Source organism: Phyllobates terribilis, unplaced genomic scaffold (assembly GCF_046119375.1).
Source record: "Phyllobates terribilis strain yellow unplaced genomic scaffold, ASM4611937v1 Scaffold_3__8_contigs__length_932513732, whole genome shotgun sequence".
NCBI lineage: Eukaryota > Metazoa > Chordata > Amphibia > Anura > Dendrobatidae > Phyllobates > Phyllobates terribilis.
In genome coordinates, this window is record NW_027362763.1 from 627,069,409 (window position 1) to 627,095,529 (window position 26,121).

A 26,121-nucleotide genomic window follows, 5' to 3' on the forward strand; every position below is an offset into this window, starting at 1 on the left:
GCCTTAGTCATTGTGTTCTGACGATTATACAGTCATTCTGCCAAATGTATAAAGTTTGTATTGTGAAATTAACTGACCGATCCGCTTTAAAGAATAACTGTTATATTATTGATTTATGAAATAGAAATTAAAATGTGAAAATAAGCAACTTTAGTAATATATTTTATCCACGGTCGATCTAGGGTGTGTGGGACCCACAGGGAGAATTTACTCTAGGGGCCCACCCCGTTATAGCGGAGCATCGACAGTAAAACACAGGTGGGTCCTGCACATCTACAGTGCGGACACTATAACTGGGATGTACACTTATGGTAGTTTGCATTAAAGTGCTGCTTTGGTTAAAACAAGTTATAATAATACAATAATACACAAATAATAAAAGATTGTACAAGGGAGAAATACTGCCACAACATCACTGAACTAGATATTCCACTGCATAGCAACCAAATAATACCACATACAGTGGGGAAAAAGTCAGCCACCAATTGTGCAAGTTCTCCCACTTAAAAAGATGAGAGATACCTGTAATTGACATCATAGGTAGACCTCAACTATGAGCGACAAAATGAGAAAACAAATCCTTATAATCATTGTCTGATTTGGAAATAATTTTTTTTTCAAATTTTGGTGGAAAATAAGTATTTGGTCAATTACAAAAGTTCATCTCAGTACTTTGTTATATATCCTTTGTTGGCAATGACAGAGGTCAAACGTTTTCAGTATACATTGAAATACTTAAAGTACCGGACAACCCTTTTAATCATTGAGATTATACACAGGAGACCTCTATATAGTGTCAGTGTACAGATAATACAGTAATCACCGTTGACATTATACACAGGAGCTCTGTATATAGTGTATAGTGTACAGGTAATACAGTGATCACCAGTGACATACACAGGAGCTCTGTGTATAGTGTCAGTGTACAGATAATACAGTAATCACCGTTGACATTATACACAGGAGCTCTGTATATAGTGTATAGTGTACAGGTAATACAGGGATCACCAGTGACATTATACACAGGAGCTCTGTATATAGTGTATAGTGTACAGGTAATACAGGGATCACCAGTGACATTATACACAGGAGCTCTGTATATAGTGTATAGTGTACAGGTAATACAGGGATCACCAGTGACATACACAGGAGATCTGTATATAGTATCAGTGTACAGGTAATACAGGGATCACCAGTGACATTATACACAGGAGCTCTGTATATAGTGTATAGTGTACAGGTAATACAGGGATCACCAGTGACATTATACACAGGAGCTCTGTATATAGTATAAAGTGTGTGTATATATGTGATCCAGTGACATCTCTAGGTGAAGTTCTTCATCTTGTACAGACTGCCATCACTTCTTCCTGCTGAGACTTGTCTTAGAAAAAAATAAGTTGCTTATAGCTGATCTCTTCTAGACCACATTCTCCACTTTTCCCCCGACTTCTACACTATGTCAAATGAAGAAAAAAGCGACATAGTGCTGCCCTGCACAGTAACAGGACCTCTTTTGTCCCCACCCATGGAAAACTGTTTCCTAACAACGAAATTATATTGCAGCGATAATAATGTCCCCCACTTTTTACCATAAATTAATAATGTATGTTCCTCATTCTGGCCCCCATACAGTAATTAGGCCCCTCATCCTGGCCCTCTTTATTTAATAATGTGCCACTTCCTGGCACCCCTAGAGCCCTTGGCCTGGCTGCCCCCCTGTCTCATGTCTTTGCCCCTGCATCATGCCTCATTCAGTGAAAAAAAAAAGACTCCTCTTGCCTGCAGTCTTACAGATCTGTCGTGCTGATGTTAAAATGGCTCCTGACCTAGCAGAAGTCGGCGACTGACGTGAGTGAGCCCGTCAGACGCCGCTTGATAATGACTCTTGACAGGCTGGCATGCGCCACCTGTGATGGGCGTCTCACATCAGCTGCTGGCCTTTGCTAGGAAGTCGACCTCGGTAACTATTGCGGTGGGGCAATACTTTTCAACTGAATGTGCTTCCTTGGACGCACATTCAGTTGAAACCAGCAGGCGCCCTCTACGTCCTGCCCCGGGGCCCACCAAGGACCTAGGGTCCACTGGTAAATGAACCGGTGTCCTGCTGGGCCAGTCCGTCCCAGATTTTATCAGACCCAAAATTCTCAGTTCTGAGGTAAAATGTGTATTCAATGAAGTTTGACTTTCCCATTACTGAGATAGGAGACTGTAGCTGCTATTGATGAGATTCTATGTAGACTGGGGGGGAAAGGAGGAGGGAGAAGCTTTTTCTTTAGCCCCACTCCCCTCCTCCCCTCCCCCCCTCCCCTCTGTATATAATCATATCAGTGCTAAGTATCATCTCCTCGCTCAGTAATGGGAATTGAGAATTTTGAGATTGAATGATCATTCCTGTTGGAGAAAGAAGTAGATTTTCTGATAACATACATTTCAAAATTACTTATTTTCATGTATGTTATTGATTTTATGAAGTAGAAAATAAAAAGATGGTTACTCTTTAAACCAGCAGATTGCTGTGTCTTTCTGAACCATGAAGATGAGTACAGAAGCTCAGGCTCCTGTATGTCAGATCCTTTTGCAGATGGGAACCTTTTTACTTGTCTTGTTAGCAGAAATATCTAGATGTTACCAGACTGGCTGCACGTTCATTCTTTCCTGTCCTTTCTCTGAATGCTTTTTTTTTTTCTCCGCATGCCGTGCATGGTCTCTGTTCTACTGATGGTCTTTTCCTTGGTCCTGTCTCTGTTTATTCTGTCCTCAGGCAGAAGAAACCACTTTACCTACTTCAGTTATCATTCTTATGAAGGTAATAATGTTCTTTTTATATGTAATTTCAAAAGCATTCTTTATGTACAGAAGTATACCGTTTTTTGCGGACTATAGAATGCACCCCAAATTTTGGGGTGGAAAATAGGAATATAAACTGGTGGTGTGTCTTATAGTCCAATTTTTCTGTACCTTACTGGAGGGTGGCTAGTGCAGTGAAGCGGGGTCCCAGGAGGCCGGGTCGCTGCTACAGTAAGCTGACTGCAGCAGGAGTGGCGTGATGCTGCGGGCCCCGTGCTGGTAGGAGAGGGTGTCGGGCGGTGCAAGGCTGCGGCTGGTCCCAGGCTTTAAGAAAATGTTGGCGGCGTCCACTTACTATTGTCTTCAATGCGGTGGACTCTGGGAAAATGGCCACCTTCGGCAGCACATGCACAGATTTGAGATCTCCGCTCCCGAGATCTCAATCTGCTCATGCGCCACCTCCGGCTGCCATTTTCCCCAGAGTCCACCGCATTGAAAACCATATTAAGTGGACGCCGCCAACATTTTCTTAAAGCCTGGGGCCCGCCGCAGCCTTGCACCGCCTGAAACCCCCTGCTCCCAGTCCAGGGCCCACAGCATTGCTTCACTCTTGCCGCTGCCAGCAGCGACCCAACCTCTTGGGGCCCCGCTCCACTGCAGCCACGGGGGTAAGCTACATTCCGATTATAAGACACACCCCCATTTTCCCCCCAAATGTGTGTGTGTGTGTGGGGGGTGCGTCTTACAATCCGAAAAATACGGCACTCTGGGAAAAGCCAGATGGTGTGGTCAGTTAAATGTACCGTTGAAGGCATGCTGTTTTCACATGAGCGTTAATTCTGTTACAGTAGTTTTTTTTTAAATGCATCACAACTGCACCTTCTGTCCTTATAGTGAGGCCACACAGAGTGGTTGTGGTGTGGCCATGAAGCAGCAAAAAACTGACGTGTAATTTTTTGTTTTACCATTCAATCACTTGGTTTTTCAGAGGAACGGCTGTGTCACTTATAACATTGTGCACCTATTGTAATGGTCACATAGTTTTGCAGTTAAAACTGCTTTTAATCTGTAAAATTAAAAATAATGCACTTTTTTATTTTTCAGTCATGCTATGGCTGCCCGGTTCGGTTTTGCCTAAAGAACTTGTTCAGATGAGTGTATTTGTATTATATGTACCTGTGCTATCCGTAGTAAAAATTCCAATTAGTGTTTTTCATACAGCCCTAGCCTTCATGTGAAAAAAAATAGCAGCAAACACTATTATTTCCAATGAGACTCTCCTTTTATAGTCTATGGATGTGCAAAAAGTCTGTCGTCCCCACTCCACCCTCCACCCCACAAATAAAATGCTACTTAAGCATTTATATAGGGGACTTGGCCCTTATAAAATCCCTTAGTACTGTACATTTAGTTGTTTTAGTTACAGATGAATTCACTTTTATTTCATATGCAAATAATAGCGCTTCAGTGCAACATTGGTGTGGCCAAAGGCTCAGTTCAGTTACACACTCAGTTTGCATATCCAGCACTGTCCCTGATCTTCATTGATCGTGAATGCTTGCCAAGATGGAGCGCTGTCTAAACTCAAATCCCTGTTACTTGTATTATTTTATAGGAGCTAAGTCCCCTATATAAATGGTCACGTAGTTGAATTAGCATTTTGGGGGTGACTTACTCCCTTTTGAATAGGACCTTTCTGGAGTGTGATTATTGTACTGGCTACATTATGGAGTAGTGGCTGCTGAGTTGAGTAAAATGTAGTTTTATTTTTCACTTTACCTCTCAATTGCAGAGATATTAGCTTGTAAAGTTTAAATTCTGATTTGTTAATTCTAAAGAGGTGTTACCAGAAATGTTTCACTGGTGGCATATACTTCTTCCCCTGCATGAGGTTGACCAATCATAAGCTGACTGCAGCATATTGGGGGGACAAAAATAACATGCTCCCCACAAAAGCTTAGAGCAGGCTTCAGAGAAACATGTAATGCCAGTGCTGCTCTCGCTTGTCTTGAGCTGTGTGTGATTACAAAGTGTAGGGAGTAGAGGAGAGGAGTCCTTTCAGCTTAAATCTCAAGGCAGCCAGTGTGGGGGTATGGCCAGTACAGCAGATCTAACAGCATCGTGAGCGGTAAGCTATATAGAAGGAGACAACTCATTTTTGCTGTACTGCCCCTCTCCCAACACTGGGGGGTAAGATTGGCGTGCGCTCTGTCACAGGTTGAGGTGCAGATGTAATGGGCCAGTAAGCCCAAGTTGAGTATAATAGAGTTAATACATCGCACTCTCGTATAGATGCAAAGTGTGGTTTATTAAAACAGCATAAGTAGAAATACATAAACCAGACCAGCGAACAGTGAAGACGTTTCGGCTCACTCAGCCTTATTCAATTCAGTCGCTATTTCTACTGGTTAGTATATGTATAGAAATGATAGCTGTGTATCAGCTGATCCACAGACCAAGGTGCTGGCAGCACCGCTATCCAGCATTACCTGACAGCCTATAACCGGATGTTTTACCAGTCCCTACACGCTTACCTGGACTAAGAGCTTCTAAAGAACCCTACCTACCTGAATACACAGCTATCATTTCTATACATATACTAACCAGTAGAAATAGCGACTGAATTGAATAAGGCCGAGTGGGCCGAAACGTCTTCACTATTCTCTATATTCTTTGTATTGTCGCCTTCTACCTCTCCCAACACTGACTGCTGTTAGATTTTCAAATTGACTATTTCCATCTGTGTTGACAGTGTATCCCATTCATGTGTCATTTTTCACACTCCCATCAGAACCTCAGCCTTGGAACACACTTAAAGCTTAACTGTCATTTTAATTTTTATTTCATAAATCCATGGTACGCATGTAAAATAACCAACTTTGTATTAGATCTTATCTAAAAAATTAGTTTTTTTCTCTGATAGAATTGATAAGTCATGATCAAATTTCTCAATTCCGAGGTAAAATCTGTATTCATTGAAGACCGACTTTTCCATTATTGTGATAGGAGATGGCAGCTGCTACTGATAAGCTTCTATGTAGTAAGGAGAGGAAGAAGAGGAGCTCTGTCTGTACATAGAAGTGTGTTAGTAGCAACTGCCAATAATGAGAGACTGTCTTCACTGAATACAGATTTTACCTCAGAATTAAACCATTTTGATAATGACTAGTGATGAGTGAGCATGCTCGTTACTACTCGTTACTCGCCTGAGCGTCACAGCGCTCGGGATGCTCGTTACTCGGCGAGTATTTTTTGGATGTTTGGGCGGGAGCTCGAGTCCCCACCCACATGTTTGGCGATTTTTAAGCAGCCAATTAACATGCAGGGATTGCCTGCCAGTCACTGTAATGAAGTAGCCATGTCGGTTGCAGCATTACAGTGATTGGATGGCTGCACAGCGTCATCAGGTCTATTCGGACACTCCGGAGAGCTGTTAACATTTCCATTTATAGATTCTGGCCTCTCGCCTTGCCCGCTTCAAGCGGGATATGAGGAGATTGTATGTAGCGATGGCCAAATATTTGAGCAGCTACGGTCACAAGAATGTGACGGTGGGAAAGTGCAATTGCTGTTGCATGAGATGTATGATGTATGATGATGAGAGACAATTGTCAGAAAGTCAGGAGGACAAGGGGGCGTACGTGGAAGATGGTCAACAATTAAGTCACTGACCCCACCTGGGAAGGTGACCTGAAATGAATAGTGAGGACATCGGCGCAGAGTGGGAGGAAGCTGTATCACCCAATAGGCAGGAAGGAACAGTGGGGTGGCCACAGACACAAGGCGGGCAACTGTTCCCCCAGAACATCAACACGAGGGAAGTTGCCAGTCCAACTGTTAGGTCTTCCAGAGTCTGTCTTTATTTTTTTTTAATGACTGTCCAGTTAACCCCCAAAATGCCATTTGCAACATCCGCCATGCCAGCATCTGCAGGGGCAGCAAAACTACCAGCTTGATCACCACCAGCATGCTCAGGCACATGACTACAAAGCAGCTGACTAATTGGGCCGAGCTCCAGGATCCAGAAACAGTGTCTACGGGTGACACCACTGCCTGTCCCACTGCTGTGCGTGCCTTCCAATCCCCTGAAGATGCCTCCCACCCTGCACCTTTCGTTCCCCACTCGAAACCACCGTCGGCAACCACATCCACGCCCTTATCCCTGTGCAGCTTTCAGTTATCCCTACCCCAATTCTTGGAAGCAAGCGCAAATCTGCAGATACCTACCCACACACCACAATACTAAACTGCCACATTTACAGACTGCTTGCACTGGAAATGTTGCGTTTTAGTCTTGAGACTGAAGCTTTTTGTCCATCGGAATGCTGTCCCATCCGACACTATTTTTCCCGGTGTGCCGTCCCCTGCTTTGCATAAACACTTGACCCAGAACCTAACCCATGCCCTCACCAATGCAATTACTGGGAAGTTCCACCTAGCCACGGAGTCGAGGAGCCGGCACACTGGGTGAATATTGTGCAAGCTGGGATCCAGTCAGACTCTGAGACGGAACACGTGCTACCAATGCAGAGGATTGCGGGCTCTGGTTCCGTCAGGGTTGCCCTCATTTTCTACACCAGTTCCTGCACCACCTCCTCTTCAGTCTCCATCTCCGAAACGACCACATCAGTCGCAAGCTGGAAGCTCTGCAGCACTGCCTTGGCCAAGTGGCAACAAGCTCTGCTGAAACGAAGCTGCTTGGGTAACAAACCGCACACCGATGCAGAGTTGTTGAAAGCTGTAATAGAGCAGGCAGATCTGATGCTCTCACGCCTGAACCTACAACCAGGCATGGTCGTGTGTGACAATGGCTGGAACCCGGTGTCTGCTCTGAGTCTTGGCAACCTCACACACATACCATGCCTGACCCATGTGCTAAACTTAATGGTTCAGTGGTTTCTCAAAACCTACCCTGATCTGCCTGAGCTGCTTGTGAAAGTACGCCGTGTGTGTGCCCATTTCCGAAAGTCACCTACAGTTTCCTCTGCCCTGGCAGTGCTTCAGCAGCATTTGCAGATTCCAGCTTACCGACTGGTATGCGATGTCACCACACTTTGAAACTCAGTGTTGCATATTTTGACAATGATATGTGAGCAGCAGAGGGCAGTCGTTGAGTATCAACGCCCGTCGGTATTCTGGTCAGTTTCTGCACATAAGAGATGATGTGGTTATGGATGTCTGACATCTGCGTGGTTCTCCAAAACTTTGAGGACTCCACCAAGATGGTGAGCGGCAATGACACCATAATTAGCATCACCATCCTGATTTTCTGTTGTGAGGCAGTGACCGGTATCGTATACGAGGGATGTTATATATCCCCCAGAATGTGTACAGAGACCTATTAAATCCATTGGAGTGCATTGCAGTCACAAACACAGCTGCGGCTTCCATGCAGGAATGAAGTTGAGCATTGACCTGGTCAGGCTATCTGGCTAAGGCAGATTAAGTTAAATCCCTCCAACCCGGGTTTTCCAGTGGCTATTGCCACAGGTCCTTTAAAAACCCTGCATTAAGGGTTAGTGTTGTTCAGTGTTGGGACCTGCATGAACCATAGCTGGAAAGCTTGGCCGGCCTGTGTGTAGCTGAACCTACGCCTGGGAAGGCTCTGCACCCGTCAGGCTCTGAGCGGCCCGGCCCGACTGTTTTCCACGGCAATCATTGTTATGGACTTATGTTAACCCGGCTGCGAACTGGAGGACTTTGTTTTACCTGTGAGTGCTGAATAAAGGCTGCTTATGTTGGACTTTCTTCACTGCCTCAGTTACTGCACGGTGTGAACACCGCTGCCTTACACTGTCTACTGAAACGCTCGCTGCTACCCTCACCACCTTCATCCCGTCTGTTCCGCGTGAATGGCCTGAAGATGGGGAGGAGAGAGAGGACCACAGGAGGAGGATGAGGAGGAGAGCATGGACAGCCACACTCTTGGTAAGGACAGGGAAGTCTTGGCTGTTGGCAGTCTGGCACACATGGCTGACTTTATGTTCTGCTGCCTTTCCCGTGACCCTTGCATTGTACGCACTTTGGGCAACAATAATTACTGGTTGGTCACACTATTAGACCAATTCTACAAGGATAACTTTATATCTCTCCTTCCTGTGGCAGAGAGTTCTATTAAAATGTTGCAGTAGCAGAAGGCCCTTGTTGGAAGAATTATTAATAAAATTCCCGTCTGACACCGCTAGCAGCAGAGGTCACTGTTCCTTGTACAACAAAGGAGTACAGGCGAGGGAGACACAAACCAAATGCTGCAGAGGCAGGGTAACACTGTTAAAGGTCTGGGGCAGTTTTTTCAAACCCTCCCAATGCCCAGGCCCTGATGCGTGGGCTACTCTGACAAGGAGGAAAAAGTTTTGGAAGATGCTGACGGAGTACCTGGCCGACCATACCAGCGTCCTCCGTGATTCTTCTGTGCCTTACAACTATAGGGTATCCAAGCTGCACATGTAGCCTGAACTTTCTGTCTAAGCCTTGGTAGGTCCTGACTTGCCCTGCCAACAGTGTTTAGTCAGTGGGTTTTTAGTACCGCCAGGGGTATTACAACTGACAGGCGCATCCACCTGTTAGCTAAAAATGCTGAAACTTATCAAAATGAACAAGGGCTGGATTGGCCCAGACTTATCAACACCACTGGATAACAGCAAGAAACATAAAATCAAATCCAGGTTTTTTTTTTTTTCTTTTTGGTCCATTCCCATGCACCCCTTTACACTCAGACATGGGTATATGCTTTAGGATTTCGTCTTTTTTTTGTCTTCCTCCTCATCCTCCACCACCATATCAACAGGCTGGCCATCATGCAACACCCCCCCATTAATTCTTTAAGGGTGTTTGATACCCGTAGGAATAATTTTTAGACGCCTATCTCTAACATTCTATAACACACACATAATACACATTTATATATACATATATATTCATACGCACGCACACGCACACGTGTGTATATATTGTAAGGTGCTTAATGGCCGTGTAGTCCATGTGGGAGGTATGTATTTCAGACATGGCTGGTTTCTGAGATGTTTCCCGGTGTAGTTTCTCTAGTGCATTCATGCACTAATAGGATTAATTGTTGCACCTGGGAGATGGGGTACGGGTTGCTAGGAGAGATGGGCGGGTCCAGCAACCCACATACCTCGCCTCTGGGTGTGGTTACCAGCCTATTTAATGGAGGCTGTTGTTTGGCACATGGTTTGTGTGTCTGGACGGAGAAGGCCTCCTGTTGTGGTTGTCTCCAGACTAGGCCCATGTACTGGATGCTACGCCAACCTGTGTGACCACAGCGCTGGCTAACCAGAGATTTATGCCCAAAGGACTGTTTACTTTGCTTTTTGCCTGCACTGAAGGCTGTTTGATTGCATTTTACTTTCTGTCCGGTTTATGAAGCCAATAAACCGTACTGGACATTTAAAAGAACATGCCTCCTGTTTGCCTCACATCGCACCTGAGTGAGTACAATCCCTACTACAGTGCCTACAAGTAGTATTCAACCCCCTTCAGATTTAGCTGGTTGACACATGCGGAATTAACTTGGCATTGTGACATTTGTACTGTAGATCAGCCTGGAAGTGGGAAATGCACTGCAGCAAATTTTTTTTTTTTTTTTTTTTTTTTAAAACTTAAAAAGTTAATTCAGAGTGTCATTTATTATTCAACCCCTCAAACCACAAGAAATCTGTTTGGTCCCCCTAAAGTATTAAGAAGTAGTTCAGGCACCAAGAATAATGAACTTCACATGTGTGGATTAAAGATCTCTTTTGCCAGCCTTTTCTGACTATTTAAGACCCTCCCCAAACTTGTGAATAGCACTCAGACATGGTCAACATGGGAAAGACAAAGGAGCATTCCAAGGCCATCAGAGACAAGATCGTGGAGGGTCACAAGGCTGGCAAGGGGTACAAAACCCTTTCCAAGGAGTTGGGCCTACCTGTCTCCACTGTTGGGGGCATCATCTGTAAGTGGAAGGCTTATGGAACTACTGTTAGCCTTCCACGGCCTGGACAGCCTTTGAAAGTGTCCTTCCGTGCCGAGGCCAGGCTTGTCCGAAGAGTCAAGGCTAACTCAAGGACAACAAGGAAGGAGCTCCGGGAAGATCTCATGGCAGTGGGGACATTGGTTTCAGTCAATACCATAAGTAACGTACTCCACAGCAATGGTCTCCGTTCCAGACGAGCCCGTAAGGTACCTTTACTTTCAAAGCGTCATGTCAAGGCTCGTCTACAGTTTGCTCATGATCACTTGGAGGACTCTGAGACAGACTGGTTCAAGGTTCTATGGTCTGATGAGACCAAGATCGAGATCTTTGGTGCCAACGACACACGTGACGTTTGGAGACTGGATGGCACTGCATACGACCCCAAGAATACCATCCCTACAGTCAAGCATGGTGGTGGCAGCATCATGCTGTGGGGCTGTTTCTCAGCCAAGGGGCCTGGCCATCTGGTCCACATCCATGGGAAGATGGAAAGCACGGCCTACCTGGAGATTTTGGCCAAGAACCTCCGCTCCTCCATCAAGGATCTTAAGATGGGTCGTAATTTCATCTTCCAACAAGACAACGACCCAAAGCACACAGCCAAGAAAACCAAGGCCTGGTTCAATAGGGAAAAAGTCAAGGTGTTGGAGTGGCCTAGTCAGTCTCCTGACCTTAACCCAATTGAAAACTTGTGGAAGGAGCTCAAGAATAAAGTCCACATGAGACACCCAAAGAACCTAGATAAGTTGGAGAAGATCTGCATGGAGGAGTGGGCCAAGATAACTCCACAGACCTGTGCCGGCCTGATCAGGTCTTATAAAAGACGATTATTAGCTGTAATTGCAAACAAGGGTTATTCCACAAAATATTAAACATAGGGGTTGTATAATAATTGACCCACACTTTTATGTTTAAAATTTAATAAAATTCAACTGAGCAACATAACTTTTTGGTTTGTAAGATTTATGCTTCTGTTCATAAAACCTACTCTCGTTTGCAGTTTCAAGGCTCTAACTTATTTGCATCTTATCAAACCAGCTAAATCTGCAGGGGGTTGAATACTACTTGTAGGCACTGTATATATGTATGTATATATGTGTGTGTGCGTGTGTATATAATATATATATTGCTCAAAAAATAAACCGAATATAACTCCAAGTAAATCAAACTTCTGTGAAATCAAACTGTTCACTTAAGAAGCAACACTAATTGACAATCAAGTTCACATGCTGTTGTGCAAATGGAATAAACAATAGATGGAAATTATTGGCACTTAACAAGACACATTCAATATAGGAGTGGTTCTGCAGGTGGGGACCACAGACCACATCTCAGTACCAATGCTTTCTGGCTGATGTTTTGGTCACTTTTGAATGTTGGTTGTGCTTTCACACTCGTTGTAGCATGAGACGGACTCTACAACCCACAGAAGTTGCTCAGGTAGTGCAGCTCATCCAGGATGGCACATCAATGCAAACTGTGGCAAGAAGGTTTGCTGTGTCTGTCAGCGTAGTGTCCAGAGGCTGGAGGCGCTACCAGGAGACAGACCAGTACACCAGGAGACGTGAAGGGGGCCGTAGGGCAACAACCCAGCAGCAGGACCCCTACCTCTGCCTTTGTGCAAAGAGGAACAGGAGGAGCACTGCCAAAGCCCTGCAAAATGACCTCCAGCTGGCCACAAATGTGCATGTGTCTGCACAAACGGTTAGAAACCGACTCCATGAGGGTGGTATGAGGGCCAGACGTCCACAGATGGGGGTTGTGCTCACAGCCTAACACCATGCAGGACGCTTGGCATTTGCCACAGAAGACCAGGATTGGCAAAGTCGCCACTGGCGCCCTGTGCTCTTCACAGATGAAAGCAGGTTCACATTGAGCACATGTGACAGACGTGACAGAGTCTGGAGATGCCGTGGAGAGCGATCTGCTGCCTGCAACATCCTTCAGCATGATCGGTTTGTCAGTGGGTCAGTAATGGTGTGGGGTGGCATTTCTTTGGAGGGCTGCACAGCCCTCCATGTGCTCGCCAGAGGTTGTCTGACTGCCATTAGGTACCGAGGTGAGATCCTCAGACCCCTTGTGAGAACATATGCTGGTGCGGTTGGTCCAGGGTTCCTCCTAATGCAGGACAATGCCAGACCTCATGTGGCTGGAGTGTGTCAGCAGTTCCTGCAAGATGAAGGCATTAACTGGCCCGCCCTTTCCCCAGACCTGAATCCGATTGAGCACATCTGGGACACCATGTCTCGCTCCATCCACCATCTTAACGTTGCACCACAGACTGTCCAGGAGTTGGCGGATGCTTTAGTCCAGGTCTGGGAGGAAATCCCACAGGAGACCATCCACAACCTCATCAGGAGCATGCCCAGGCATTGTAGGGAGGTCATACAGGCACGTGGAGGCCACACACAATACTGAGCCTCATTTTGACTTGTTTTAAGGACATTACATCAAAGTTGGATCAGCCTGTAATGTGTTTTTCTATTTTAATTTTGGGGGTGACTCCAAATCTAGGCCTCCATTGGTTAATAAATTTGATATCCATTGAGGATTTTTGTGTGATTTTGTTGTCAGCACATACTACTTTGTACAGAACAAAGTATTCAATGAGCATATTTCATTCATTCAGATCTAGGATGTGTTATTTCAGTGTTCCCTTTATTTTTTTGAGCAGTGTATTATGTGTATATATATATATATATATATATATATATATATATATATATATATATATATATATATATATATATATATATATATATATATATATATATATATATAATATTCTACCATTCAAAAGTTTGGGGTCATTTCGAAATGTCATTTTCGAAAGAAAAGCACATTTTTTTTTTTCAATGAAGCTAACATTAAGTGAATCAGAAATATACTCTATACATTGTTAATGTGGTAAATGACTATTCTAGCTGCAAACGTCTTGTTTTTATTGCAATATCTACATAGGTGTATAGAGGCCCTTTTCCAACAACCACCACTCCAGTGTTTTAATGCTACATTGTGTTTGCTATCTGTGTAAGAAGGCTAATGGGTGTTTAGAAAACCCTAGAAAACCTTTGCACAAGTATGTTAGCTCATCTGAAAACGGTTTGGCTGATTTGAGAAGCTATAAAATTGACCTTCCTTTGAGCTAGTTGAGAATCTGGAGCATTATGTTTGTTTGTTCTATGAAACTCTCAAAATGGCCAGAAAAAGAGAACTTGCATGACAGTCTATACTAGTTCTTAGAAATGAAGGCTATTCCATGCGTACAGTTGCCAAGAAACTGAAGATTTCTTACAATGGTGTGTAGTACTCCCTTCAGAGGAGAGCACAAACAGGCTCTAACCAGAGTAGAAAGAGAAGTGGGAGGCCCTGCTGCACAACTGAGTAACAAGACAAATACATTAGAGTCTCTAGTTTGAGAAATCGACGCCTCACAGCTCCTCAACTGGCAGCTTCATTAAATAGTACACAAAACGCCAGTGTCAACGTCTACAGTTGAGAGGCGACTCCGGGATGCTGGCCTCCAGGGTATGGAAACAGTTCTGTGCCTTTGCAGGTTAATCCGTTTCAGACTCTTCTCACCCTGACATATCTAAAATCCTGGATTTCCTCTAACAGGCTTTGACAAAGGGCTTAGACCAAATACATTAAAAGTACACATCTCTGCCCTGAGTGCTTTCTTGGACTACCCCTTAGTAGACCACCCATGGATATCAATGTTCACCAAAGCAATTTCTTGCCTGAGACTTATAGTAAGAAACCTGGTACCACCATGGGATCTAAACCTAGTGTTGAAAGCCTTATGTTAGCCTCCCTAAGAACCCCTTGAGCAGGCGACACTGGATCTACTTTCTATGAAATCGGCTTTAAAAATCTTAGACAACAGGTTGATCCTCAGATTGGAACCCTCCTTTCTCCCCAAAGTGGTATCTAATGCTAACCTAAATCAAGAAATAATTCTGCCAACTTTCTGCTAATTTCCAAAGAACGACAAAGAATAATCTTTCCATACCTTGGATGTTAGGAGATCAGTCATCCGCTACGTAGAAGTAACAGCCCCCTGGCGGCAGGACTCAAACTTGTTTCTACAATACTCAGGAGGAAACCAGGGCTAGAAAGCCTCCAAGCCAACTCTGGTGAAATGGGTAACAACGACTATGGCCCTCACGTATGAATTAGAGGAGTGATCCTCCGGTTACCATAAGAGCTCGTTCCACTAGAGCAATTTCGGCGTCCTTCGCGGAGAAAGTGGGAGCATCAGTAGACCAAATTTGTCAGGTGGCAACTTGGTCTAATATATCTACATTTAGTAAACACTATAAGTTAGATGTACTGTCCAGTCAACAGCTAGCCTATGGTCGTAAAGTCGTTCAGGCAGTAGTCCCGCCCTAATAAGCCGTTTTGATTTGGTATTTCTCCTGTCGTGCTGTCATGATTGACGAACTGGTAAAATAGGAATTATTCCTACCATTAATTACGTTTCCAGGAGTTCATCATGACCACACCATTATATTCCCTCCCCTACTCTTGATACTAATGTGAATGTAACATTGGTGTAAGTGTAATAAAATAGAGTTGCATGCATCCTGGTGTGGTGATCGGTACAAACACTGAGGGTGAGGTGGAAAAGCGGGGAGTGCTTTTAACATGTCTCCTGTCCCTAGAGGAACAGAGGACTTAACTTATGTCGTGCTGTCATGATGGACTACTGGAAACTTAATTAACGGTAGCAATAATTCCTATTTTTAGATGCTTTCTCAATAAAGACACCACCAGAATAAACTATTTTATTGAAATAAAATTACACACGTTTTTAATTTTTTTTTTATTATTCTCTCAATTTCCGAGGCCCTTGATTTTCTTTAAAAAAACAATACAAAAAAAATCAACAACCATATCACTCGCCTGTCCGCCGTTATGACTTAATCCAGATTGTCCCTTGGCGATCCGGGTCACTTTCTACAGCAGTCACATGAATCACTTAATGACTGCTGTAGATGACAGCACTGTACACTGACAGGAGTGTAAAATCACTCGTGTCAATGTACATTGCTCTGCTGCAGGCTGAGGTCAGGTGAGTTCATTAGCTGAAGATCGGCTGATCAGCTATGCTGACCTCCTACTGCATAAACTCGTGTGACCTCAGCCAGCAGCAGTGATCTACACTGCCGGGAGCGAGCTTGCTCCGGGCAGTGTACCGCTGGCTGCTGGGATTATCGCGTTGCCGGGGGACATCTGGGGGAATCACGACAGGTGAGGATAAAGTGTTTTTTTTTTATTTTAAATAGATTTTTACTTTTTTTTTTCTTTTTTCACCATGCACAGCCCTGGTTCGGCTGAGGAGACTACTGCTCCCCTCAGCTGCGCTGCTCTTGCTGTTATCACCGGGAGCTGCGGTCGGATGATGGGAAAAGTAGTCGTCTTCCCCGGCCCGGGTACCATTCTTTGAGCACTTTTGCGCTGCAGAAACGCTACAAAGAATGGACATTTTTGCGTTTTTTAATGCAATGACAATCCTGAGCGGAACCTTCCACATCATGAGCACAGCACATCAGGATTGCCATTGCATTAGCTGGCAGACGTATTGGCTAACGTTTTTGGTGCATTTCTGCGCTGAAAAAATGCTGTGAAAACGCATCAAAAATGCTCAGTGTGCACTTAACCTTACAGTTTGTGCTTAGAACGTGATGCATGGATGTCTGAATTCAGCCTAAGGGTAGGGTCACGTGACTGGTTTCTTCACATCTGAGAAAAACGGTGAGGTTATTCTGATCAGACTGTGATCTGAGTTTGATCAGTATTTCTCTGACATGGAGAGGAAAAAAAAAGTTGCTTTACCTTCTCCAGTCTGTCAGTCTTGGAAATCAAACCACACTTTGATGTTATCTGAGTGTATTCCGATTTTTTTTTTTTTTTTTTTTTCCATGTAGACATAGACTTTATTTGCTGGTTTTGATCCAATAATTAGATAAAAATTGGACATGTCACCAACTTTTTTTTTCGCTTTTTTTTTTTTTTCTAAAGTGCTTAAAGTACAAAAAATAAAGTCAGCAGGTACTCATCCTTCCAAGTACCAGCATGCTGGCTTTTGCCACTGCTGCTGTTCTGGTGTTGTGACAAGTGGGATGATGTCACATCAACAGTGCGTGTCACCGCTCTTGTCACCTAGTCACTGAGCTCAACGTCATGTGCCATCAACCTCTACACGAGCACTGAACTCAGTGACGTGTTGATGTGATGTCACAACACCGGGACTGAAGCAGCGGCGGTAAGCTGGTGCTGGACCCTGGTGGTTTGTTGGGGAGCACCTGATGAGTTTATGTACTTTTCATACTTTCGGGACTACTTTACTGAAAGTGGACATTCCCTTTAATATTATGGGGCTGAGGGCTATTCAGCATGGCTACATGGGCTGCTTATCTGAGTGAGCAGAAGGGAGTCATAAATCCCTCAGCTCTCCCTCTGATTACCAGCTCTCATACCATGTGCAGAGACAGGAGGGATATGAACAATAATCTCTCAGAAGTGATTGAGGAGTTGGGGGAAATCTGTGCTGGGTCTATTGCTTATCCAGTGAGTGCCAGTAACAGCAGTTAGACTATTAGGCTATGTGCCCCCGATGCAGAAATGCTTCGGATTTTTTCCTGAGCGTTTCTGCATCTCCCTGGCAGAAAAAAACACATGCGGATTGTGCATGCGGATTGTACATGCGTTTTTCCTGCCAGGGACAAGCAGAAGTGAAGCGTTCTTCACATGCATTTCCACATGCGAACATCTGCGTGACAGTGTGGCAAATCAGGGATGTTCGTGGGCAGAGACGATTTTTTTGCGCGAACAAGCCGGAACCACAAACTCGAATTTGAAATGACGAACAAATTCGCTCAACACTACTGTTTACCAGATTCCAAGGACTTGTCTCGAAAATCTTATAGAAAAATGTAGAGGTTTATTCTTGGGTTGTCCATTAAAAAGAATAATTACTGAAGTTACATAAAATAGGTGAAATAGTTACAAAGTGATTAATTCATGAGTGTCCATCTTTCACTGAGTCCTGAATGGTTATTTCCATCTGTCTTTGTCAAGCACATGTCCGGATAGAGCACATGTGCTCGGGCCTACATTGGTAGCTGTTTCCTCTGCGTCCAGATCCCGAGACTGAGCTGTGTAGTGTAGAATGGAAAGAGCCCCCTCCCTGTGTCTTGCATGGGTTATATAGGCCCTTCATAGCACCTGTTCTTCTACATATGGTACTAACTACCCAGAGCTATTAGTATAAGAATAGCCTGAATGTCCTGTCAGCTAAAATCTTCCATGTGACTAATGCAATGTACAATTACAGAATTCAGATTAATATTTGAATATTTAACAGGGCGCCACTCACTGTCCTTTAATGTTGGAACCATAGATGTCCTTAAGTTATGTGTAATAATAAGAAATCACACAGGGGAAAAGTATTGAACACGCTTACTGAAATATAATTGCTACTTGGTATAAAAGCCTTTGTTGGTGATGCCAGCTTCAAGACGCCTCATGTATGGAGAAACTAGTTGTAGGCGTTGCTCAAGTGTGATTTTGGCTCATTCTTCCACAGAAAGACTATTCAAATCCTTAGTTCCTTTCATAAATATTCTATTGGATTTATGTCTGATGATTGGCTGGGCCATTCTAGCAGCTTTGTTTTCTTTCTGTGAAGCCAGTTGAGCTTTTCTTTGGCTGTGTGTTTGGGGTCATTGTCTTGCTGAAATGTCCACCCTTATTTCACCTTCATTATCCTATTAGATGTGATGTTCCCACCTCTAAACTTCACTGTTGGTATGGTGCTTTTGGGGTGTTATGCAGTGCCTTTTGGCCTTGGAACATGGTATGTAACATGAAATCAATTCAATTTTGGTCCCATCTGACCAGACTATATTCTCCCAGTATTTCACAGGCTTGTCTAAATGTTGTTGAGCAAACCTTAAATGTGCTTGAATACAAATGTTTATGTATGTGTTGTGTTAGATTGGTTCAGTTGGTTGCACATAGATGTAGACACAGGAACACTGTCTCTTTAAATCTTCTGTGGCTTATTAAGGAAACTGCATAAACCACTGCAACATTAGCAAAACAAACATGGCCTAACAGGAAAAACAAAACGTAACATATGGCACAGTCCTTGTTGCTACAGGTAACCGCCCTCTTCACGAACCAACAACCCAAGGTTTAGCTTTGCTTCACAAGACAAAGCCGCTCCAGAGCTCTTGCCTCTAGACCCACCCAACACCAAATGCTCTTGCGCTGGGGTCCTGGGTTCTAATCCCACCAAGGACAACATCTGCAAGGAGTTTGTATGTTCTCCCTGTGTTTGAGTGGGTTTCCTCCGGGTTCTCCGGTTTCCTCCCACACTCCAGAGACATACTGATAGGGAATCTAGATTGTGAGCCCCGATGGGGACAGTGCCCATAATGTCTGTGAAGCGCTGTGGAATTAATGGCGCTATATAAGTGAGTAAAATAAAAAAATAAATAAATAAAAGGCTGACCACCTTCCTCTCTACAGGTGTTTAATCAGCCTACCACTAATCATGGCTAATTAACCCCTCATTCCTATGTGTGCTGGAACATTTTTCTTATGTTTAATTACTGGAGCTAACAATCTCCCCTCCAAGTACTTTGCCAAAGACTGTCACAGTGTATATATGTACATGTTAGGTTTCTTTAGTTTCATAGCTGATGCCTTATCTAATCCATTCTGTTATCCCATGGGATGCATTACTAAAGAAAAATCTTCGGGTTTATGCCTGGGTTTTTTCCCTTATATTTTAGATGGGGGCATTCTGCCTCAGTATAACAATGATGTGTTAAACTAACTTTGAATACATATCAGAAAACTTTTTGACTTCCTGTAAAACAATATATATTTTTGCTTCTTGTAAAATAATATCTACAGGGTGGGCCATTTATATGGATACACCTAAATAAAATGGGAATGGTTGGTGATATCAACTTCCTGTTTGTGGCACATTAGTATATGGGAGGGGGATAACTTTTGCAGATGGGTAGTGACCATGGCGGCCATTTTGAAGTCAGCCATTTTGGAGCCAACTTTATTTTTTTCAATGGGAAGAGGGTCATGTGACACATCAAACTTATTGAGTTTCATAAGAAAAACAATGGTGTGCTTGGTTTTAACGTAACTTTATTCTTTCATGAGTTTTTTACAAGTTTATGACCACTTATAAAATGTGTTCAAAGTGCTGCCCATTGTGTTGGATTGTCAATGCAACCCTCTTCTCCCACTCTTGACACACTGATAGCAACACCACAAAAGAAATGCTAGCACAGGCTTACAGTATCCGTTGTTTCAGATGCTGCACATCTTGTATCTTGATGGTATGGTGGGGTATATGGGGTACAAAGATAGTGGGGCCATTCTTCATCAATGGAAACCTCAATGCCACTGGATATCTGAAATTGCTACATGGTGATGTGTTGCCCTCTTTATGCACTGAAGATGGCACGTTACCGGAGTTATTCCAACAAGATGGTGCACCACCACATTATGGGTGTCAGGTCCGAGCATTCCTGCAGGAACAGTTTCATGGGAAGTGGATTTGTCGTCGTGGGCCAGTTGAATGGCCACCACGGTCTCCCGATCTGACCCCCTTAGACTTTTATCTTTGGAGTCATGTGAAGGCAATTGTTTATGCTGTGCAGATACGAGATGTACAGTTACGTTAAAACCAAGCACACTATTGTTTTTATTATGAAATTTTCACTAAGTTTGATGTCATACAACCCTTCTTCCATTGAAAAAAATAAAGTTGGATCCAAAATTGCTGACTTCAAAATGGCCGCCATGGTCACCACCCATCTGGAAAAGTTTCCCGCCTCCCATATACTAATATGCCACAAACAGGAAGTTGATATCACCAACCATTCCCATTTAATTTAGGTGTATCCATATAAATGGCCTACCCTGTATAAGTTTGTTTGTGATATATTTATTTATTGCAATATACTAATTATTTAATGACTAAATGCTGTGCTTTCAACCCTTTTTGTCATGTTTGAAAATTTAGATGGATCAGACTCGAGAGATAAGCCAAAACTTTATCGACTCAAGTTGAGCGTAACAGAGGTTGGAACTGATAAACTGGATGAGAATTCAATACAGGTATTATTTAATTTAATATATAGTATGTACATACATTATACATAAACACATACATGCATACATATATTTTTCATGTGAACATCAGCTTTAATTGTTTTTCTGGAACACCTATCTACAATACAGTAGAGTACTGGGCAAGAATAATAACAAAAATAATTATTTTATTTCTATATTGACAACATATTCCGCAACACTTTACAATTAATCTGGGACATACACATGCAATAAAAACAATACAAAGTAACACACATTTCAACAGTTAAAGGAGGAGTGAGGACCTTGCTTTCAAGCTTACAATCAACATGGAAATAGGGTGGACACAATATGTAGGATGTGCTGTTATGTACGGTCCTGCCATCATTATAATAAATCAGTGTTTTCATATAAAGCTGCATCACCCGGTCATCAGCAAGTATCTAAGAGCAGTTACCGTGTGCTATCGGGTGCATGGAGAATGTGGAGACAGATTAATAGGAGGGAGCAGATTATGATTAACATTTAGGAGGGAACAGGGGAGAGTTAGGTTATGAGTTGAGGTGAGGTGATGGACCCGTCTAAAGAGGTGTGTTTAAAGCACGCTTAAAATCATGGGTGCTAGATATTGGTCAGAACTTTTGAGGTAGTGCATTTCAGAAAAATGGTGCAGCACCAGAGAAGTCTTGGAGACGGAGGTACAAGGTTTAGATTATGGAGGATGTTGGTCTTGGATTAGTTGCAAAAAAGGAGGGCATGGGTAGGGTGATAGACAGACAGAAACAAGGTATGAGATATGGGGTGGTGCAGAACTGTGGAGAGCTTTGTGGGTGAGAACGATAAGTTTGTATTGTATTCTGTAGCGAATAGGTAACCAGTGCAGTGACTGGCACAAGGTGGAGACATCGGTGAAGCGACTGGACAAAAATATGACCCTGGCTGCTGCATTCAGGATGAATTGGAAAAGCGAAAGTTAGGTTACAGGGAGACCTATCAATAGAGAGTTGCATGGATGGAGGGCCTATGGAGTTTTGTAGATCTGTTGCCGGCTGAGCTGGTCCCCCCTGCTACGGTTGAGGGATCTTTCGTCTGGATTTTAGTAACTTTCTTGAGGACTGCTGCTGCTGAATACATGGTCTTTGGTTGTGTTATCTGGAGGAGTGTGGACTGTGACTGCACTGGTGGGAGATACGAAATCTGTGGACCAACCAAAAGTTGGGAAATGGTGAGTGTCTCTTGGTATGGTGGCAGTGAAACTACCTGGAGATCTTGCCAGGTCATTGTTACCATAAAATGAACGCTATAGATGAAAACCCCAAAACACAGTTACAGAATTACTCTTTTTTTGCTAATTTGCCACACTTGGAATCTTTTCCCGCTTTCCAGTACATCACACACCCTCTGGAAGTGCATTAAGCTGTAGGGTGGATTGCTGCTAAAAGGGGGGGTGGGAACAAAACAATTCTTTAAATCTTCTTCCTTAGCGAGTGTGAACGAGCTGTGTGTGACCGGAGTGTAAGTGCAAACGGAAGTAAGTGTATGACTTGTTTTTCAGTGAAGAGGTATTTGGGAATCCTGCAGAAAATACCTGTGTGAATTGCTGTGAGTTGTTGAATTGTCAACTGCTGAGTGCTTTTCTACCTGTTTAGTTTTATTGGGCTTTTTAAACCTATTTTCTCTCTACAGTTTTACAGTCTCTTATTTACTACCTGTGTATTTAAGGGTTAACTACATTGCACTTAAATCCTGAGGTGTAGCTATACTCACAAGGGGTTAATTAAGGGTGAGGGGTCATAGTTAAGGGTTTATAAGGGGCAGTTGGTTGGGGCATCCAGTCCTTTGGAAGTGCATTGAGCTGTAGCGTGCATTGCTGCTAAAAGGGAAAAAAACAAACAAAAAATCAACTCTTTAAATCTTCTTCCTTAGCGAGTGTGAACGAGCTGAGTGTGGCTGGAGTGTAAGTACAGACTTTGGATTCAGGGAGTTTGGAAGGGAGGAATTTGGACTGAATTGCTGTCTGTATTTTATTAATTCTTTACAATTCTTTTTACTTAACATTTCTGTCTAGTGCAATACCCATTAGGAAGCTCCATTATTGACAACGCTATCCAGTGTACATCTTGTCACATGTATGTATTCCTTGAACAACCGGACGTGGATGCATACCGCTGTGTGAGATGTGAGCACGTTGTGCTTTTGGAAGCCCAGGTACTGGATCTAAATGAGCAGCTGGCAACACTGAGATCCATTGACCATATGGAAAGGAGTCTGCTGCTCACTGAGGTAGATGTGTGTGTGTGTGTGTGTGTGTGGGGCGGGGGGGGGTAGTAGGGAGCTGCAGGACAGTGAGGCATCTAGCTGGGTGACAGAAGGGGGGTAGAGGGAAGAGTGCCAGGAAGGCTAGTCCTTATCTGGCACACCCCAATAAGTTTGCAAAGTTGGCAGATGAGGGGGGGTGTCGGTACAGGGGTAGCACTGCTGCAGCAAGGCATGTCCTCTGAAAGCTGGAGGAGTGTCAGCTCCAGTAAGGGGGGAAATAGGAGAGCAGGGCAGGCCAGGCAGGTGCTGGTAGTGGGGGACTCAATTATTAGGGGAACAGATAGGGCAGTCTGTCACAAAGACAGGGATTGTCGAATAGAGTGCTGCCTACCTGGCGCTCGAGTCCGGCATTTTGCTGATCAGATTGACAGATTACTGGGAGGGGCTGGTGAGGACCCAGCGGTCATGGTGCACATTGGCACAAATGACAAAGTTAGAGGTAGGTGGAAGGTCCTTAAAGATAAATGAGCTGCACTCACCAGTCCTTAAAAGCAGTATCTTTATTCCATAAGGATAAAAGGTCCGGCAAGCAGGGAGAGCCGGGAGGGAAAAAGCAGACAACAGCTGTTTCGCGTGAAGACTCTTCTACAGGTCTGTGTTATTGACCTCTCCCTGCTTGCCGGAGTTTTTATCGTTATGGAATAAAAATACTGCTTTTAAGGACTGGTGAGTGCAGCTCATTTTTCTTTCTTATGGTTATTTTGGACTGTTTAAACTTTTCTATGAGCTTTTGCACCTGAAATGTTACCAAGTCCTATTTAGGTGTCTGCATTGTACATGTTCAGCTTTGCACTGACTATTGCAGCTGCTTGCAGGTGGTGCAGGTTTTTCACTTTGTGTGCTGTAAGGTCCTTAAAGATGATTTCAGGGATATAGGCTGCAAGCTTAAAACAAGGACCTCCAAGGTGGTATTCTCTGAAATACTACCTGTACCACGTGCCACGCCAGAGAAGCAACGGGAGATTAGGGAGATAAATAAGTGGCTCAGGAACTGGTGTAGGAAGGAGGGGTTTGGGTTCCTGGAGAACTGGGCTGACTTCTCAGTTGGCTACAGATTCTATGCTAAGGATGGGCTGCACCTCAATGGGAAGGGTGCAGCTGTGCTGGGGGAGAAAATGGCTAGAAGGTTGGAGGAGTGTTTAAACAAGGGATTGGAGGGGAAGCTATTCATTTTATAGGTGGGGAAGATAGTGCAGATAGTGACCTGGGCACAAATAAAGAAATTGGGGGTGGGGGTAGAACAGTCAATATAGTAAGAAGGAATAGAGGTACAGAGAGATACATAAAATGCATGTACACTAATGCCAGAAGCCTCATCAACAAAATGGAGGAATTAGAATTAATTTTGTTGGAAAATAATTATGACACGGTGGGGATACCTGAGACATGGCTGGACGAGAGCCATGACTGGGCAGTTAATTTACAGGGCTATAGTCTGTTCAGAAATGACCGTACAAACAAGCGAGGGGGGGTGGGTGTTATATGTAAAATCATCCTTAAAACCCATCTTGCGTGAGGATATATGTGAATCTAATGGAAATGTAGAGTCCCTGTGGGTGGAGATAAGGGGAGGGGGAAAAAATAATAAATTACTCATAGGGGTTTGTTATACTCTCCAAAAATAATGGAAGCAGCGGAGAATATCCTCATAAAGCAAATAGATGAAGCAGCGACTCAAGGAGAAGTCATTATTATGGGAGACTTCAACTACCCTGAAATACAGAAACAGAAATACGGGAACAGAAACCTGTAGTTCAAGCAAAGGTAATAGGTTTTTGACAACTATGAGAGACCATTACCTTTCACAACTAGTTAAGGACCCAACAAGAAGGGGGCACTGCTAGACCTAATATTATCCAACAGGCCAGACCGCATATCAAATATACGAGTAGGGGGTCACTTGGGTAATAGTGATCACAAAATAATAAGCTTTCATGTATCTTTTAGTAAGATGTGTAGTATAGGGGTTACAAGGACACTAAACTTCAGGAAGGCAAATTTCCAACGGTTAAGAGATGATCTTAGTGCAATAAACTGGGACGATATCCTGAGACATAAAGCTACGCAAAGCAAATGGGAAACATTTATTAGCATGCTGAATAGGACCTGTGTACAACATATACCCTATGGGAATAAACATGCTAGAAATAGGAGGAAACCACTATGGCTAAATAGAGCTGTAAGGGGCGCAATAAGTGACAAAAAGAAAGCATTTAGAGAACTAAAGCAAGTAGGTAGTGATGAGGCATTAAATAAATTCTGTAAAAACCAAATCAAGGCAGCAAAGATTGAGACAGAGAGACTCATTGCCAGAGAAAGTAAAAATAATCCCAAAATATTCTTTAACTACATAAATAGTAAAAAACTAAAAAATGATAGTGCTGGCCCCCTTAAAAATAGTCTGGGTGAACTGGTGGATGAGGAAGAGAAAAATGCCAATATGCTAAATGACTTTTTTTCAACAGTATTTACACAAGAAAATCGCATGACAGAAAACATGATCAGTGATGACAAAAATTCTCCAGTAAATGTCACTTGCTTAACCCAGCAGGAAGTACGGCGGCGTCTAAAAATCACTAAAGCTGACAAATCCCCGGGCCCGGATGGGATACACCCGCGAGTACTGCAGGAATTAAGTAACGTCATAGATAGACCATTATTTTTAATCTTTTAAGATTCCATAATAACAGGGTCTGTACCACAGGACTGGCGTATAGCAAATGTGATGCCAATATTCAATAAGGGGACAAAAACTGAACTTGGAAATTATAGGCCAGTAAGCTTAACCTCTACTGTGGGTAAAATCCTGGAGGGTTTCCTAAGAGATGCTATACTAGAGTATCTGAAGAAGAATAACCTCATGACCCAATATCAACATGGGTTTACGAGGGACCGTTCCTGTCAAACTA

General features: G+C 43.5%; 1 protein-coding gene across 26 annotated transcripts in view; it reads left to right on the forward strand.

Moving 5' to 3' along the window:
* Nucleotides 1-26,121, forward strand: part of AFDN (afadin, adherens junction formation factor) — a 504,890-nt gene that overhangs the window by 163,206 nt on the left and 315,563 nt on the right. For 20 of the 26 annotated variants that reach the window (XM_073671547.1, XM_073671557.1, XM_073671558.1 and 17 more), the window contains exons 9-10: nucleotides 2,765-2,809; nucleotides 20,826-20,920. In XM_073671547.1, the coding sequence (XP_073527648.1) occupies nucleotides 2,765-2,809; nucleotides 20,826-20,920 (140 nt within the window). The remainder of the gene's footprint in view (nucleotides 1-2,764; nucleotides 2,810-20,825; nucleotides 20,921-26,121) is intronic. The other 6 variants (XM_073671553.1, XM_073671554.1, XM_073671556.1 and 3 more) reach the window with 1 other exon arrangement.